At 40.2% G+C, this 16,933-nt stretch overlaps 1 protein-coding gene across 6 annotated transcripts in view; it reads left to right on the forward strand.

Annotated features, from left to right (window-relative positions):
• clcn3 (chloride channel 3) overlaps positions 1 to 16,614 on the forward strand; it is a 43,850-nt gene extending 27,236 nt beyond the window's left edge. For 3 of the 6 annotated variants that reach the window (XM_053479445.1, XM_053479660.1, XM_053479505.1), the window contains 13 exons: positions 657 to 826; positions 2,711 to 2,810; positions 3,012 to 3,199; positions 3,824 to 3,946; positions 4,124 to 4,330; positions 4,451 to 4,531; positions 4,620 to 4,872; positions 6,855 to 7,147; positions 7,365 to 7,551; positions 8,724 to 9,122; positions 9,397 to 9,613; positions 11,817 to 11,892; positions 15,371 to 16,614. In XM_053479445.1, the coding sequence (XP_053335420.1) occupies positions 657 to 826; positions 2,711 to 2,810; positions 3,012 to 3,199; positions 3,824 to 3,946; positions 4,124 to 4,330; positions 4,451 to 4,531; positions 4,620 to 4,872; positions 6,855 to 7,147; positions 7,365 to 7,551; positions 8,724 to 9,122; positions 9,397 to 9,613; positions 11,817 to 11,892; positions 15,371 to 15,535 (2,459 nt within the window). In that variant the 3' untranslated portion in view covers positions 15,536 to 16,614. Of the gene's footprint in view, positions 1 to 656; positions 827 to 2,710; positions 2,811 to 3,011; positions 3,200 to 3,823; positions 3,947 to 4,123; positions 4,331 to 4,450; positions 4,532 to 4,619; positions 4,873 to 6,854; positions 7,148 to 7,364; positions 7,552 to 8,723; positions 9,123 to 9,396; positions 9,614 to 11,816; positions 11,893 to 13,817; positions 13,882 to 15,370 lie in introns of all 6 variants that reach the window. The other 3 variants (XM_053479749.1, XM_053479816.1, XM_053479587.1) reach the window with 2 other exon arrangements.
• Positions 16,615 to 16,933: the final 319 nt, after the last annotated feature.

Below are 16,933 nucleotides of genomic sequence, written 5' to 3' on the forward strand. Positions count from 1 at the left end.
ACCTTAACAAGGGTATAGGACTTTCTCTCACTCACACATCACAAGTGCTTTCTAGATAGTCAGGATTTAAACTCATGAATGCTTTTCTCTTGTGCCTCTCTGAAACCTGTGCTCGTACGTTTGATCGACGCAAAATCTCCTATCTTGCATCCGAACTGATCAGCCAGTCACTATATGCAGGTAACCATGGTAACAAGGCACAGTGTGTACCTCACAAAATGGTGCCTGTTTCAATATAAAAGACGGCACGACATACCTTCACTGTCTCTATTAGTACACATTTGGGCGTAAGATGCTTGACGAGTTTAAAAATTGTACAACTGTTGCCTGTCCGAGCACTTTATTAGGAACACCTGTTCATGGAGTTATCTAAATATCATGTGGCAATAGTGCAGTGCACAAGATCATCATGCAAAAATTAGTGCACCAAATATTGGTGCACGATTGTCCAGAATTGTTTAAATATGTCAGGACAAAGTATGTACTCTAATGTTAGCGTTTATAGCGTTACATCGGATGCCATGCTGTAAGCAGCCATGTTGATTTGGTGATGTTTTTTGTTGTTTTCATGATCAAAGGCCAGAAAGTACAAGTGACGACCTGCAGGTGGATGCAGAATTACTCATCACGCTCTCTCTCTTTCATGTGTCACACAGGTTCTGCTTACAACATGTCTAATTGTGGGGGCGGAGCTGGAGGGGTGAGTAGCTCCACCCACCTTCTGGATCTGTTGGAAGAGCCAATTCCTGGAGTGGGCACCTACGACGACTTTCACACCATTGACTGGGTCAGAGAAAAGTGTAAAGACCGCGAGCGACACCGCAAGGTACTGACACATGCCATGCCACACTGGGTCACACACACAACACAGACACACACACAGGTTTACATTACTTGCATTTATATTACGGCATTTGGCAGAGGCCCTTATCCAGAGCGAATTAGATTTTTTTTTCTCATTATACATCTGAGCAGTTAAGGGGTTAAGAAACTTGCTTAAGGGTCCAAGGGCTCAAGGGTGGTCATGGGATTTGAACCTGGGACCTTCTGAACCGTCGTTCAATGCCTTAAGCACTGTGCTACCCCTCCCCTACTAGACAGACACTGTGCGATTTTGTATATTATTATGTTAAGAAACTTCAAATGTGTAAACTCAAACTATATGGTTAAAAGCATTTTCCTGCAGCTGTGACCTCCCTGATAAAACAACATTCTATCAACCAGGCATGGTGTGAGTGCTCACTATGCTTGATTTCGACCTTGTTCACACGGGCGTAAAATTTTTGGATAAACAAACGTGCTCTGATCGTCCTAGACGTTTATCTTTTATTTTGTAGTGACGCTCGATTGACTTCTACACCGGCGTTCGTTTGTCTTGGTCTAACACCAGCCTGCAGCCCAGATTGTAGTTTGTGTGTTAACCTGTGGAGGCAGTGTCGGGAACTGGATGTGAAAGCCTTTGTCGTTTTATTTCAGGTGCCCCCTTTTAATACCATTTTGCTATATTAGACATTAATCTTCTTGTTTTAAAAATTCTTGTAATACGGCGACATAGGGAGAGAAAAAAATCGCAGACGCTAACTGCACAACGTCGGATTAAAGGAAGTTTTTTTGTGGTTTATGAAGAAATGCGAAAATTTCCGCACAAGTTTTTCAATTCCTGTCGGATGTCAGTTTCCACTTTTGATTGTCTGCTGCAGCTAGTGCATTTTATTTTGCTTTTTCCCCCACCTTTCCACATGTTTAGCATGTAGGATCATGGGATATATCCGGTCCTCCCAAGCGTAAAATTAACGCGAAGAAAACGCACTAGAAGCGTTTTCCTTGCCTTCGTCAGGATTTGAACGGCAAGAAAAAGCAACGAAAAAGGCAAGTTTTTTTTAATTTTTTTTACGGCGTATAAACACGCAGCTGGACAAACGCACGTCACCAAAGCCCGTGTGAGCACTCTATGTGTAGAAAACCCTTGGCGCTTGATCCACGCTCACCGCACGCTACGAAACCCCCAAAAAATGCTAGATTTTAACGCCCTTGTGAACAAGGCCTTAAACAGAACAGGGATGTTTATTGACCATTCTAAAAAATTATATAATCGAACAAGATGGGCACATCCTCAAAGTTTGTGTCAACAAAAAATAAAAAATTTTAAAGTTTTGAACTGGAAATGTTTGAAAAAGAGGACAGGGTGAATGGTATAAAAACATTCGGGTAAAATCTGTGCAGTGTTTACCTGGCTTACCTTTGACAGGATTAATGCAGCTATGCCAAGTGCATTGTGAGTTCGTAACATCAGCTTAACCTCAGAAAACAAAATATAACCTTTAGTTAGTGTTTAATTAATGACTGTAGATTTTCTTGTGGACTGGAGACCTGAGATGTCGAACAAGGTCACACGATAAACACGAGGCTAAAACTGTCCAATAACCCTGTTCTTATGGAGAACTTTAAACAATATACATTTTCTGTTCTGTTATTATTGTAATTAGAATTTACATAATTCTATATCATTTATATAATTCCAACGAATTTACTGTTTATTGTGATTAAGGCTTTAATGTGTGAGAGAACTTGTGCTTGTTTGGTCTATTCATACCAGTGGAAACCCCACATGGTATGAATAGACCAAACAACAGCCACTCAGCTCTTGTGAGAAATAATGTGTTAGTAAAGAAGAAATAATTGTGTGTGTGTGTGTTGTTCTGCTCTGTAGATTAACAGTAAGAAGAAGGAGTCTGCATGGGAGTTCACGAAGAGCCTGTACGATGCCTGGTCTGGGTGGCTGGTGGTGACATTAACAGGGCTGGCCTCAGGTAACACACGTGCGCACACACCCACACACCCATACACACCATAAGGAGTTAGTGTTAGAAACAATGACGTACGCAGACACACACAGCAGCTGGTGCACTGACACTCACCCTCACTGACCTGTAATTAAGCTCACATGATGATCCTATAAATAGACTCTCCCGAGCAGGAGTCAAATGTTTCACATCTTTCTCCTGTTCCAGGTGCGTTGGCCGGTGTGATCGACATTGCTGCTGACTGGATGAATGACCTAAAGGAGGGTGTGTGTCTGAGTGCCCTGTGGTTTAATCATGAGCAGTGCTGCTGGGATTCTAGTGAGACCACATTCGCAGAGAGAGACAAGTGTCCGCAATGGAAGACGTGGGCCGAACTCATCCTGGGCCAGGCTGAGGTGAAAACAATGTAGAAAATAAATAAGGGAGGACAATCTGTTCCTCGGTAGCTGCCAATGAAAACATGACTGTTAGTCAGATGTGTGTTTATTCACATCTACATCATGTATATGCAGAAATATAGCCTTGGAATATTTTAACATGAAATAAAACTCAGTAAATAGTTTTGGGACATTAGCTTTAAAATGATGCCATACATCATTTCCTAAAATCACAATAAAATATTGTATCACAAAAATCACAAGTAAATAGTGGTAATAACTGGCGTATTTTAATAATCGTATTGTTTACATTAATTGGGCTGATAAGGCCTACTGGTTGAGTTCAGAGTGACCTAGAGCCATGAATTGGACTGGAACTTTTAAAAGATCACTGAATGAAAAGAGAACTTTCATTTAAGATGTAATGACTACATATTTATATGTACTATGCATATTTAACCTAAAAAAATAAAATTATTAATAATAATAATAATAATAATATAAAGTATCAAATCCACATTAAAATTAAACTGGATAGAATTTGTATGCATCTCTATAGAAATCGACTGATTCTTCAAGCTTTTTTTTTTTACTTCTAGAGAAGTCTGCTCTATATTCTGTTGTGTGCTGTGTGTTTTTCAGGGTCCTGGCTCCTACATCATGAACTACTTCATGTACACATACTGGGCTTTAGCCTTTGCCTTCCTGGCGGTTGTTCTGGTCAAAGTATTCGCTCCGTACGCCTGTGGCTCTGGTATCCCTGAGGTAGGGCCTTCCCATGTCATCGATGCTTCACATTCATTAAAGCAGACATAAGAGTCTTTCTTTCTTTATTTATTTTTTTCTTTCTTTATTAGTTGCTGTTTATTAGTAGATGTTTAACAGCTATCATCTCTCGCTCATCTTCTCTTCCTCCTCCTCATCACAATCTCTCACTTTCAGATTAAGACCATCCTGAGCGGGTTTATAATCCGGGGCTATCTGGGCAAATGGACCCTAATGATAAAGACCATTACTCTGGTCTTGGCCGTGGCATCAGGACTTAGTCTGGGAAAAGAAGGCCCGCTGGTGCACGTGGCCTGCTGCTGCGGCAATATTTTCTCATACCTCTTCCCCAAGTATAGCAAAAACGAGGCCAAGAAACGAGAGGTACCATCCAAACATACAAACACTTTCACATTCTTCCATCTGTTACAGCAGTTACAAGTGGTACTCAGTTTGATCTGTTGTTAATAGTCACAATCACTGTGTGTGTGTGTGTTTGCACAGGTGCTGTCTGCAGCATCAGCTGCGGGTGTCTCAGTGGCGTTTGGAGCTCCTATTGGAGGAGTTCTCTTCAGTCTCGAGGAGGCAAGAAAATTAATAGGACTTTTTAATTCAATCACTTAACATTACACATATGGGGCTTATAAAAAGAAATGTTTCCTGTCTGACGTAGGTGAGTTATTACTTCCCGCTGAAGACCCTGTGGCGGTCCTTTTTCGCTGCCCTGGTGGCAGCGTTCGTGCTTCGCTCCATCAACCCCTTCGGGAACAGCCGCCTGGTGCTGTTCTACGTGGAGTACCACACACCCTGGTACCTGTTCGAGCTCTTCCCCTTCATCCTGCTTGGTGTGTTTGGTGGTCTGTGGGGTGCCTTTTTCATCCGAGCCAACATCGCCTGGTGTCGGCGGCGCAAGTCTACGCGGTTTGGTAAGGGACGCTTTTCTGCTGATAAGGTGCAGGTGTTTGTTTAGATTAAGATCCTCTAATTTAGTAAGATTTGGAAATGAACAAAATGAAAACAACAACCATGTTGGATTTAGTGGATATACAGTGATGTGAAAAAAAGTATTTGCTCTTTCCTGATTTTTTTTTTTTTTGTGCATACTTTAAATGATTCAGATCATCAAACTAATTTTATTATTAAACAAAGATAACACGAGTAAAATGCAGTTTAAATTATTGATAAATTATTTAATTATTAATAAATTATTTAATAATTTATTAAGGGAATAAGCTATCCAAACCTACCTTATGTAAAAATGACGAGGCGGAGCAATTCTGTGGACTGATATTTACAAAATTTAAACCTTTTGGATTTAAATCCAATTAAGATGCTGTGACATGACCTAACACAGGCCATTTATGCTCGAAAGCCAGTGTAGGTGAATTAAAACAATTCTGCAAAGAAGAGTAGGGTTGGGTATCGTTTGGGTTTTTTTCGATACCGGTGCCAAATCAATACTTTTAAAATGGTACCGGTGCCAAAACGATGCCTGACCCGATACTTTACAAAAGCCACAAAATGATGATAGATGACTTAAAAATAAATTTTTATTGAACAAAAAATTTTATGCTTAAAATGTAACAATATATTAAGTTTAAGTTTAAAGTATATATGAATATATAAGTAAATAAAAAAAAATATAAAAACATAAGCCACCTTGTGTCACTGTTGTAGTACTAGCTGGAAAGCCGTAATTATAAACAGTGTAAATATGTATTTAACAAATCGTTAGACCATTTGCTACCTTGAATGCAAGATTTGCATTTTGTAATTAATACTACATTAGCCTACAACTAACCTGCGGAAAGGCTGCTGTCGTCATCATGATCGGTGGACTCCTTTCTGCTACGGTTGGTATGACTGGGGCTGGGCTCATCCACACCGAAAGTGCCAGCTGTTGTCCGCAAGCTGTCAAACACGGTTCATCCCTCTGCTTTTAACTTTATTCCTTGTGCCCTCAAGTGTTTGATTAGATTTGACGCGTTTCCCCCTTTACACACAACCGCTGTAAAAAACATTTTCTGCACGTCGCGGTGTCGGAATCCTTTCTTGTGAAATATAGCCACACTTTTAACTGTTTAGTTTTAGGCATCTAATGGTCTCTCATTTCCTGATAATTCATGCTTTTAATTGTTTAATCTAATATAATAAACTTTTAATCTACAAAAATAAAATGGACAGTAACATTACTGCAACGATGTTTTGGATTTGTATTATCAAATTAAGGAAATAAATTATTTTTTCGATCTTTACTGACGCCCTATCAATGCAGTATTTAAATTTTTACTAACAATCATGTGTGTTGATGAATCTGATGCTTATTACAACTGCGTCATTATAGCCCCAGAGAACCAATATTTATTGACAGTTCAGCCATTTAAGTGGCACCAAAATGAGGCACCGAAATTCGCATTCTGTTTCGGTTAAATAGGTACCGGTGCCCAACCCTAAAGAAAAGTGGGCCAGAATTCCTCCACAGTGATGTGAAAGACTCATTGCCAGTTGCATGTGCTTCATTGCAATTGCTGCTCCCAAGGGTGGCACAACCAGTTATTTGGTTCAGGAGCAATTACTTTTTCACACAGACAGCTTTTTTTTCCCCCTTTTTTCCCCCATAAATTAAATTAAAAAATGGCATTTTGTACTGTATACACCTTGGTTATTTTTAATAATAACCAAGTGATATTTAAACTCGATGATCTGAATTGTTGTGTAACAAATAAATAAACAAATTAAAATAATCACAGCACTATATAGTGACTATTTTTAATTGCTATTTAACTGCTCAAAGAACGGGGACCTCGGGTGTGTTGTGGTGTCTGGCACACGACATACCAGAGTCTGTTCCTTGCTATGTTTTACAGTGGACCATTTGTGATATCGTCTATTTCTGTATATTTTACAGGTAAGTACCCGGTCCTGGAGGTGATCACAGTCGCAGTCATCACAGCCATCGTGGCTTTTCCCAACCCGTACACACGGCAGAATACAAGTCAGCTGATTAAGGAGCTGTTTACGGACTGCGGGCCGCTAGCGTCATCACAGCTGTGCCAGTATCGTAGCCAGATGAATGGGAGCCAGGCAGATCCAGAGGGCGCGGAGACAACCACTACTCCCGGGGTTTACTCTGCCATGTGGCAGCTCAGCTTGGCGCTCATCTTCAAGATCATCATGACCATCTTTACCTTTGGCTTAAAGGTTGGTAGAAATGCTGCATTTCCTCTTGGAAAGACTTTTGCATTATAACACTGTATTTGTTATAATGTATGTTTTATTACTGCTTATGTATTATGCTTATTACTCCTGTGCACATTTGTCTAACATGCATTGCAGTAATTGACATTATTTTATTCCAATTTCATAAATCTGGTTGCATAAAAGAGCATGTGTTTTGTTTGTTTTTTTCCTGTGACAGGTTCCCTCTGGTTTGTTCATTCCCAGCATGGCAATCGGGGCAATAGCGGGTCGTATTGTGGGCATCGCTGTTGAGCAACTCGCTTACTACCACCACGACTGGTTCGTGTTTAAGGAGTGGTGTGAGGTGGGGGCAGATTGCATTACTCCAGGTCTCTATGCCATGGTAGGAGCTGCAGCTTGCTTAGGTAAGAGTGTGTGCGTGTGTAAAAATTATAATTTTTTTAGCTCCCCAGCTGGCCTTAAATTATAGCTCAGATCAGCTGCTGTAGTGTTAATTATGCAAATAAACACCAAACTTATAGTCTGACATACTTTCACACATATCACATGGTACTGGTGACTAGTGCTGGCAAAATAATCTGTTTAGAGACAGATTTGTGTTCATTGACTCAAAAACTGTTACAAAGGAATGATGTTTAAATTATGAAATTGTGTTTAATAAAAGACAAGTCCCAAAAATTGCAACCAAGCAAATTTGTATGATTTTTTTTAACTAAGGATATCAATAGAAAGTTGACTGGAAGGGAAAAGTGTGGTAGTAGAAGTTGCGTAAGCAACAGGGATGACTGCAGCCTTAAGAGGATTGTCAAGCAAAGCCAATTCAAGAATATGGGAAAGCTTAACTAAGTGTCGAGTGAGGCTGGAGTCAGTCCATCAAGAGCCACCATGTACAGTACAGGTGTCTTCAGGAAATAAGCTACAACTATTGCTTTCTTTCATCAAGCCACTTTTGAACCAGAGGCAACATCAGAACTGTCTTATGGGGGCAAAGGAGAAATAAAACTGGACGATTGTTCCAACTCGTCTTCAGAATCCTTAACCAAGTATAAATTAAGTGCAAAAATTAAATTAGTTTTTCTATCGCAAATCTCTTTTCAATTGAGTTTAGGACATCATCTAATATTTTACATACTGGATTTTTGATTTTCATGAGCATTAAGCCAAAATAAAAAAAGGCTTGAAATATGTTTCACTTTACATACAATGAATCTAGAATGTACGTTAAGTTTAATTATAAATAAAATTGCAAAAAAAAAAAATTACTTTTTCCATGATATTCCATTTTTTACGATTTTTTTAAGAAAATTCGAAGTATTCCAAAATAGGAAGCCACTTGGACACGAACTTCATTTCTCCTTGAACACTGAGTGAAGTGTGTAGTGGAAGAAATGTAAGATATAGCCAATTTCCAGAACAAAATGTAAAAAAAAAAAAAAACTCATCTGAAGTTTACAATAAAATTTTATTACAGCAGACCAGATAGATTTATGAAGAACACTTGTGTTATGAAGAAGAACTTGTATGTATCTGGTAAGGCATGGTCATGTTGATGTTTTCATGCTGTGTGACGTTTCAGGTGGTGTGACACGGATGACGGTGTCTCTGGTGGTCATTGTGTTTGAGCTAACTGGCGGGTTGGAGTACATCGTGCCCCTCATGGCTGCAGTGATGACCAGTAAGTGGGTGGGAGATGCGTTTGGGCGTGAAGGCATCTACGAGGCCCACATCCGCCTCAACGGCTACCCGTTCTTAGATGCGAAAGAGGAGTTCACACACACCACAACGGCGCGCGAGGTGATGCGGCCACGACGAAACGAGCCACCGTTAGCAGTGCTAACTCAGGACGACCTGACGTTAGGAGAACTGCAGGCCGTTATCAACGATACAAGCTACAATGGCTTCCCGGTCATCGTCTCCAAAGAGTCCCAGAGACTAGTGGGGTTCGCCCTGCGCAGGGACATCACGATAGCTATAGGTATGAGGGAGACACATCACATCACTAGTAAGTAGATACAGTACACACACGGGATCGTCACTTTAGGTACGCTACACTTCAACTATAGACAAGACAAATCATTAAAGGTAGCAGAATGATCAGAAAGTTTTTACATTTATATTTTTGTTTTCTTCCATGTTTCCGCACCTGTTTAGGATTTCAAAATCTGGAGAGTGCTGAGAGAAAGGATTTAAAGTATGATTGTAGTGGTGTATACATAAGGTTGATTATTTATTATTTTTCTTTCCCGCAGAGAATGCTCGGAGGAAGCAGGAAGGCATCGTGCTAAATTCGCGGGTTTATTTCACACAGCATGCCCCGACGCTTCCTGCCGACAGCCCGCGTCCTCTGAAGCTGCGCAGCATCCTGGACATGAGTCCTTTCACAGTCACAGACCACACGCCCATGGAGATTGTCGTGGACATTTTCCGCAAACTTGGTCTGCGCCAGTGCCTCGTCACACACAATGGGTGAGCCATGATAAAGAACCAGGGTGTAACGTAACACACACACACACACACACACACAGTGTATAGTGTGCGGGCAATGCAAACAAGTCCCACAGCTTGGCTGGTAATAGATTAGCTCCAAATTGCTGGAATGCTTAACGAAGGCTAATACAGTAATACAGCCTAAGTAATTGAGTTCGACCCCTTAACGTCTGTGATGATGTTCAGCTTATGATCTCATGCTGTTTTATCAGGACATATAGAGCTGTGGGTTTTCAGATACCCATTTCATTTAGATGTCCAGTAGCAACGAGACATTTTACTTTATAACTACTAGACATCCACTACTACTACAGAGATCAGTGGTCAGTAGTTATAATGAAATTCCACAGATGATTGGAAGACATTTGAAATAATAAAACCATACAAATGTAGAAACAACATGAGCAACAGAACAGAGGTCTGTTCTTCGTACGTCGCAAACCATGGCAGGGGGGCATTTCAGAGCATTTCGTCAAGCAATCGGAGGGCTTGTAATCAGTGTTTCTACTGTTGATGCACATCACCTTTTAAACCAACGCCTGAACGCGCAATAATCCTAGACAACTCAATCCAGCTACACTAATCATCAACAACAGGTGTGCTCGAAGAACCAACTTAGACAGATCGTAATTAGCACGATGATCTCATCTTAGATGTGTCACTTCATCTCGGATGTGTCAAGCGACGTACGAAGAATGGACCCCAGATACTTTAAGGTACTTAATGTCCTTTTAAACATCAGTAGGCTTCAGATTGTGATTAATGCTATAAAATATCACACATTACTTATAATCTTATAGCTCTTTTCCTAATAATGAAGGGCTGGTGTTAAGGGGGGAAATGTCAGGGCTATTTATGTCAACCTCGGATTTGGATCGCGCAGAAGAACAGAACACAGTTGCAAGAGTAAAAACTAACTTTATTTTTCTTTATAATCCCCTGATCGAATTTCTTGAAAGTTTTCTCTGTACACTAGAGAAAAATGATCGGGCTGCCTGCTTTAAGGCTTCGTTGTTATTTTTATCTCATTAAGTAGCAAACGCCCACATGTGTGATTATGTAATGTTCTGTTGCTCAAACCAGTGGAAGCAAATACTGTTGCTTAATAAGCATCGGACACATCGGACAATAACAAGTCTTGCTAAATGACACAGATCGATGCTCATAATTTGTCCTGTTTTAGGTGATTTCAATAAACTGTCAATTTAAAACTTATCAAATGGGCTTTAAGCACCAAATGACAGGGGAGGTACTGGACATTTTACATGGTAATAATCTACTAGAGTTTTACCAACCAAGCATTTCCAAACTTGACTCAGCAACCTGGCTCAGGTTTGGTTGAAGGACTTGTTGGTACAATGAGGCAAATGTGCATGGTGCAAGAGAAACTACTGGAGACTCCACAGGTAATAACACTCACTTGCAGATTTAGATCAAGTCCAGCAGCTCGTAATACATTTTGCATTTCCCCTTTTTGTAGCTACTAACTGATATATCTAGAATCTGCAGACACACACACACACACACCTCTGCTGATGGGTTCAGCTCTGCCCTTGGGCAAACCTGATTCCTGCCTGGCTTTTGAAACCACAGTATATATATATATATATATATATATATATATATATATATATATATATATATATATATATATAACGCATGCACACACGACCACATGCACATGTCCCTCTCCATGGCACAAATTCAGTCATGTGACTTCCTCCTCCTTCACTGTTTTAAGGGGCAGTTAAAGCAGGACCTTTGTGTGTGCAATGCGGTGTGGTTTGAAGGAGAAATGCAGAAGGCCATACAGAAATTCGCAATAGCTTTTCATTCTCTTGATACAACTCAGCTGCCCTGTTCAATAAAGCGCTTCCTTGTGTCCAAATCAAGTATAAGCGATCATGCAAGCTCATGGAAAAGCTAAGGTACACTTTAAAAACATTAGATCAGATCTCATCGAGCATGCAAGTTTTCTTTTTAAAACCCTTCTTTTGTTCAATAATTTAAAGGTTTATATCTGTTTGCATTTATTTGTTTGCTAATCTTAAGTTGTTTGATTATTTGCTGTTCTGTGTTTTAGTTTCTTTTGGTTCTAGTGTGTTATATTTTGTTTGTCTGTTTGAGTTTGTCCCTGTGTGAGTGTTTTGCTAAGTGACGGTCGCCACGGTGTGTGTTGCAGGATTGTATTGGGCATCATCACTAAGAAGAATATTTTAGAGCATCTGGAGGAGCTCAAGCAGCACACGGAGCCCCTGGTGATTAGCCCCTCCCATATCACGCCCACTCGAGCTTTAGGCCCCGCCTCTTAGGAGGGATGCATGAAACTTGAGTGGGCAAAACAGAAAAGGCAAAGTAGTGAGCAGTTCCCTGGGAAAGTAGCTCCTTTTCCTCTTTATAGACACTTTCCCAGAAAAAAAAAAAAAAAACATTACACTTACAAGTATTACACAAGGTCACAGCGATTAATAGGTCCTGTTGTGGTTTAGCAGGAACATATCTGATAATTTTGGGGAACTATGAGTTAATTGAAAATACATTTACAAAACACCTGTTTATAAAGTGTCACTAGTTTAACCCTGTAGAGGTCCTTTATGTAGGATTATTACTGCTACAGTGATTAGTCTGTAATACCTGACCAGAGCAGCAGAGTACAGCTAGTGGTGGGTAGTTCAGGGTTTTAATCTCAGCGCAGCAAAACAAACAACAACTTATTTGTTCAAAAATGGCACACGTGAAGGTGTCCCTACAAAAAAAAAAAAAAGGTGAGCTTCTCTCAATCATACGGGCATCTCAAATTGCATGATGTGGTGGTAATAATAATATAGTTAATGTAACGTGCTGATATTTAATCTTTTTTTAATAGTAATAGCTAATTCACAGGCACTTGTATGGCAGATATGCAAATTAATGTACACCTAACAATAAATTAAATAACAGTGTATCGTTAGTTAAGAATAAAATGTACAGAATGGAGACGACAGTTTAATACTTATTGAAGACCTGTTTGTAGTCAGCACTGGTAACACAAGGTAAGACAGTAACTACATATTTAACACTAACAATAAAGTTTTTGTTAAAAAATAAAATGTATATATGAATTATATGATTAGAATACTGTGGTACAAGCGCAACAAAACAGTGTTAGAGAAGTTGGATGTTGACAGTATGATATTCTGTCGTTTATTATTTTCATATAATCTCACCCTTTGTTTTATTTCTTATAATTAAAAAAAATACACTAGGAGCAGGATCTCATATGTATAGATTTTTTAACAATAAACAAGTTATCAAGATGAAAAAAAACGATAAACAGTTATCAAGATCAAGAGGAAAATGGCAACAACTTTCAGAGACTAATCTCTGACAAAAATGCCTTCAGGATTTCATGCTAAACTGATTTGATGAATGCTTGAAGGGACTTAATCTAATCATCAGTTAGAAACCACACACAGGATTGATAAAAGCCACCTTTTTCTTCTTCTGAGATGATATTTTCATAAAATGTATATGCTGAGATATTAAGCTTTGGGACTATGATAGATTTGACTGTATTGCCCACTCGCATTAGAGCCCACGGTTGTACACTGTTCATGTGTAGTTTTAAAGCACACACACCTCATACAGTGCTGTGCAAAAGTCTTGAGCCACCCCTCAATTCTCCATATTAAATTACATGAAATAATGTAGATTAAAGAAATGGGAACACATTATTTACTGCAACAGGCTGCAAAGTGCCTAAAGCTGCAGTTTAAAAATTGCTTGTTTATGTAATAACCTCAGCAGCGACCTCATTTCCCCTCTCGTCTGTTCCAACCACTCAGCAGTATACTGATCACTGGCCTGATCATCCGTCATCATCTGCATCTGTTTCTCACTGGTTCATGCCCTAAGGTAGATGTTGTATGCTTGAATAATTTTTAGATCACTGTGTGGTTTAAAAAACAAAAACATTCTTTGAAACCGGTCAGGTACAGGGACTTGAGGAAGCCTGGAGAACTCTTCCTCGAGACCTCATTAAATATACAAGAAAGTCTGGCTCTTTGGAAGCGAAATATGAAATGATCGGTGGCTCCCGATTTTGCACAGTACTGTATCTCGGTCTGATTGATTTTAACCTCCTCCTAAATATGTTGTTTGTTTTTCTTTATTTTCTAAATTCCTCCCCTGGGGTCGGCATCAGCCTCCACTGGGCGACAGATTGATGAAGTGTGATCCCACTCATAGCACCGCCTCATAAAAGATTGGCGAGTAACAGGCTGTGTAGCTGAGCATTTCTCCTCTGCCTGCCTATTTTCCATTTATTTCTTTACATTATTAGTATTAGTACTTCTCAGTATTAGCGGCAGTGTGTAGCAGAGTGATTTTCGTGTGTGGTGGTTTGTTCATGGCTGTATAGAAGTTACTGTAAGCAGCACACATCCTCAAACCTCAACACTCTCTCCACTCAGTACACTCCAGTCCCTCCACTCCACCTCCTTCGATCGTCTGTGCCCATTCACCAACATTTCACAATCGTATTCATGCTCCTCCTGCTCAGTGTCTTCTAATCCTTCTTAGTTCAGTCTCTCATGCAGAGCTAGCTGCTTCCTGTCTGCTTTACAGAGTGATCCCGGTTTAAAGTGCGCTGCAGCAGTGTGCACTGTGGGCCAGATTTACTGAGACTGTTGAGGGTGTTTTTCTTTTAGTCGCCTGCATGTGTTTTACATCTGAGAGAAGCTCCTGCTTTTATCACAGTAAGCGGCTAAAAAAAATTGATGACAAAAGTCTTTTATATTCCTTAACTAATCAGGACACAATATAGAAAATAACCAAACAACGGGAGCCTGCAAAAATGAATAGTTTGATCACTGAGTGTGTATGTTAATGCCAATATAACATGAGAGCTATTCAAGTCAAACTGGGACTTTTGATCGTGCAGAACACAGTTAATCCCAGCATTTCACTAGTGCTTGGACACCATCAATGTAGAAGAAATGTGGAAGCTGTGTGTGCTGCAGCATTTTACCGTCACTGGTTTTCTAAGCAGAACTTTTCCCAGCTGAACATGGTTTTAGTAAATGAGGCCCATCTGTGTTGGAATAAACGGGAGTCACTCTGTATTCAGACTGTTCAGATGTGATTCTGTTACTCACAGCGCTTTTCGTTTCTCCCTCTCTTTCCTGTTACACCTCCACATGGACAGCTGTGGAGCTCAAGCCTGTTTCATGATGCAATTCAAGAGCACATTTTATTTCCCTAATAATGAGATCTCAAATATTTGATTGTGTTTTTAATTGCATTTGAACCCAGACATCACTAACGGATTCATATGTGCTTTTGAATTCAGATGAAGATGCTGACAGGTGGTGTTTGTTTGTGTGTGTGTGTTTTTACATCAGTTTCCTGAGGCTGAAATCACAGAAGAGTGGTGGTGTGTTCACTGTGCACTCCGTCTCTCGTGTTTCATTTCCCCTCTCTTGTTCTCTCTAGGTGCTGCAGGTCACTGATCATCACTTCTATCCCTTCCTCTCTGCCTGTGTGTGGCTTCTTTTTGTTGGCACTATTCTACATCATCTCTGTAATTGGCTGATTGAGATGCGAAATTTCCTAATACGTAGTATTATTTTGCTTTGTTGAATCTCCCTGCTAACAAAAAGACCCACACTATATAGTTCCAGACTTGATTATTCTAATCTGCGCTTCGTTTCTGATGTTCGTTTTTCCTCTCTTTTCCTTCTCTCTCCTTCTACACAGGCGCCTCCTTGGAATCATCACAAAAAAAGATATCCTCCGTCACATGGCCCAGATGGCAAACCAAGATCCCGAGTCCATAATGTTCAACTAGTGCCCTCTTACACCAGACGGCAGGATGAGGAGAGTGAAGAGGAGGTCCGATTACTGGACGATATGTCCCACTGACCCCTTTGTGACCCCACCCCCACACACCGCCCCCAAAACCCTCGTCCCGCATGGCTCCTAACTGGGGACCGACTGCACTGGTGGAATCTTCCAGGTCTCCCTGCAGGCCTTCACGCAGAAGAAGAAAAAGTAGTAGTTCCGTGAAAAAGGCTTGAAAAATTATGAGCTTCATCCACTGATGAAAAAGCATTAATGCTACTGTACTCACACATGAGCATGCACTGATCCAGCTCAGGCACCTTCGCTCGGTCTCACCTTGTTTCGACCTCAGTGGGGTGAAAGGTCATGATGAGCCGCACGAGTGCGAGGAGGGACCTTGACGATTGAATCAAGTTACCGCTGTGACTCCTGCCACCTGAACCGCCCTGCCGCGATCCCGCTAAAGACTCCGCAAACGTTGTTTACCTGTAACACATGAGCAAGAGCGAGTAAGTGTGCGTGTGTGTGTGTGTGTAAGTGAGTACGTGTTTAAATGTGATGAGAGAGAAGATGAAAAGTTTCCTTACATTCCAGTGATGTCACTCTTTGTCTTTGATTTGTTCCATCTGAGGCAAGACAAAACTGAGGTGTGTGATGTTCCCATGACCCATCAAGTATTTATCAAATGTACAAAAGGAGGTTTGACACCACCATGTGCAAAGCTGCCTAAAGTGATTTTCTTTAGTTTTTCTTGACTTCTTTAATTCTCAGCACTACAGATTGTCGGGGAAACACAAGCATGTGGCCAGTTCCATTTTCCTGACATGTTTTCTGGTACAGTACTTCTCTATTTGTTTGGGATTTTTTTTTCTTCAGGACATTTATTGCTACAAACTCTTGATGTATTATTAATTGTTTATTGTACCAAGTATGTCTTCTCCGTTTTTAGCAGGAAATGTGACTTCTTTAAAGATGCTGCACTTTTTGCCTCACTGTACAAGTTTGATCAGTCGCTTTCAGGCAGGTGTGTGTGTGTGTGTAACTGGAGCACATATTAATGACTCATCTCATCGCATGCCTTCTCTTCTTATTATTTTGCAAGATTGAAAAATGAACCTCCTTTTAACTGAATAAAAACACAGCCCGGTTTTTAATTTTAATTGGATCATAATAAGATTGGCTAAGCCTAGAATTGTGCGGTGGCCTGAGAAAACATTCCAGCGTCAAGATCAAAGCACAACCTGACAAGAAGACAGATTGGGGAGGTGTAAATGTGAATGGTACAGTATATGGGAGAATACATTTACCACTGTTTCTTACATTCAATGTGTGAATATATGAAAGAACCAGTTTTGGCTAAAACTATATGTATGTTCTATTTTGGCTGTCTGGCAGGTTTTCTCGAACCACCACATATGTGATGCGTCAGATCGAGTGAGGTTAGGTCATTAGTTTTGCGCCTTGTTTTAGTTTTAATGA

The sequence above is a fragment of the Clarias gariepinus genome, chromosome 1 (assembly GCF_024256425.1).
Source record: "Clarias gariepinus isolate MV-2021 ecotype Netherlands chromosome 1, CGAR_prim_01v2, whole genome shotgun sequence".
In the NCBI taxonomy this organism is placed as follows: Eukaryota; Metazoa; Chordata; class Actinopteri; order Siluriformes; family Clariidae; genus Clarias; species Clarias gariepinus.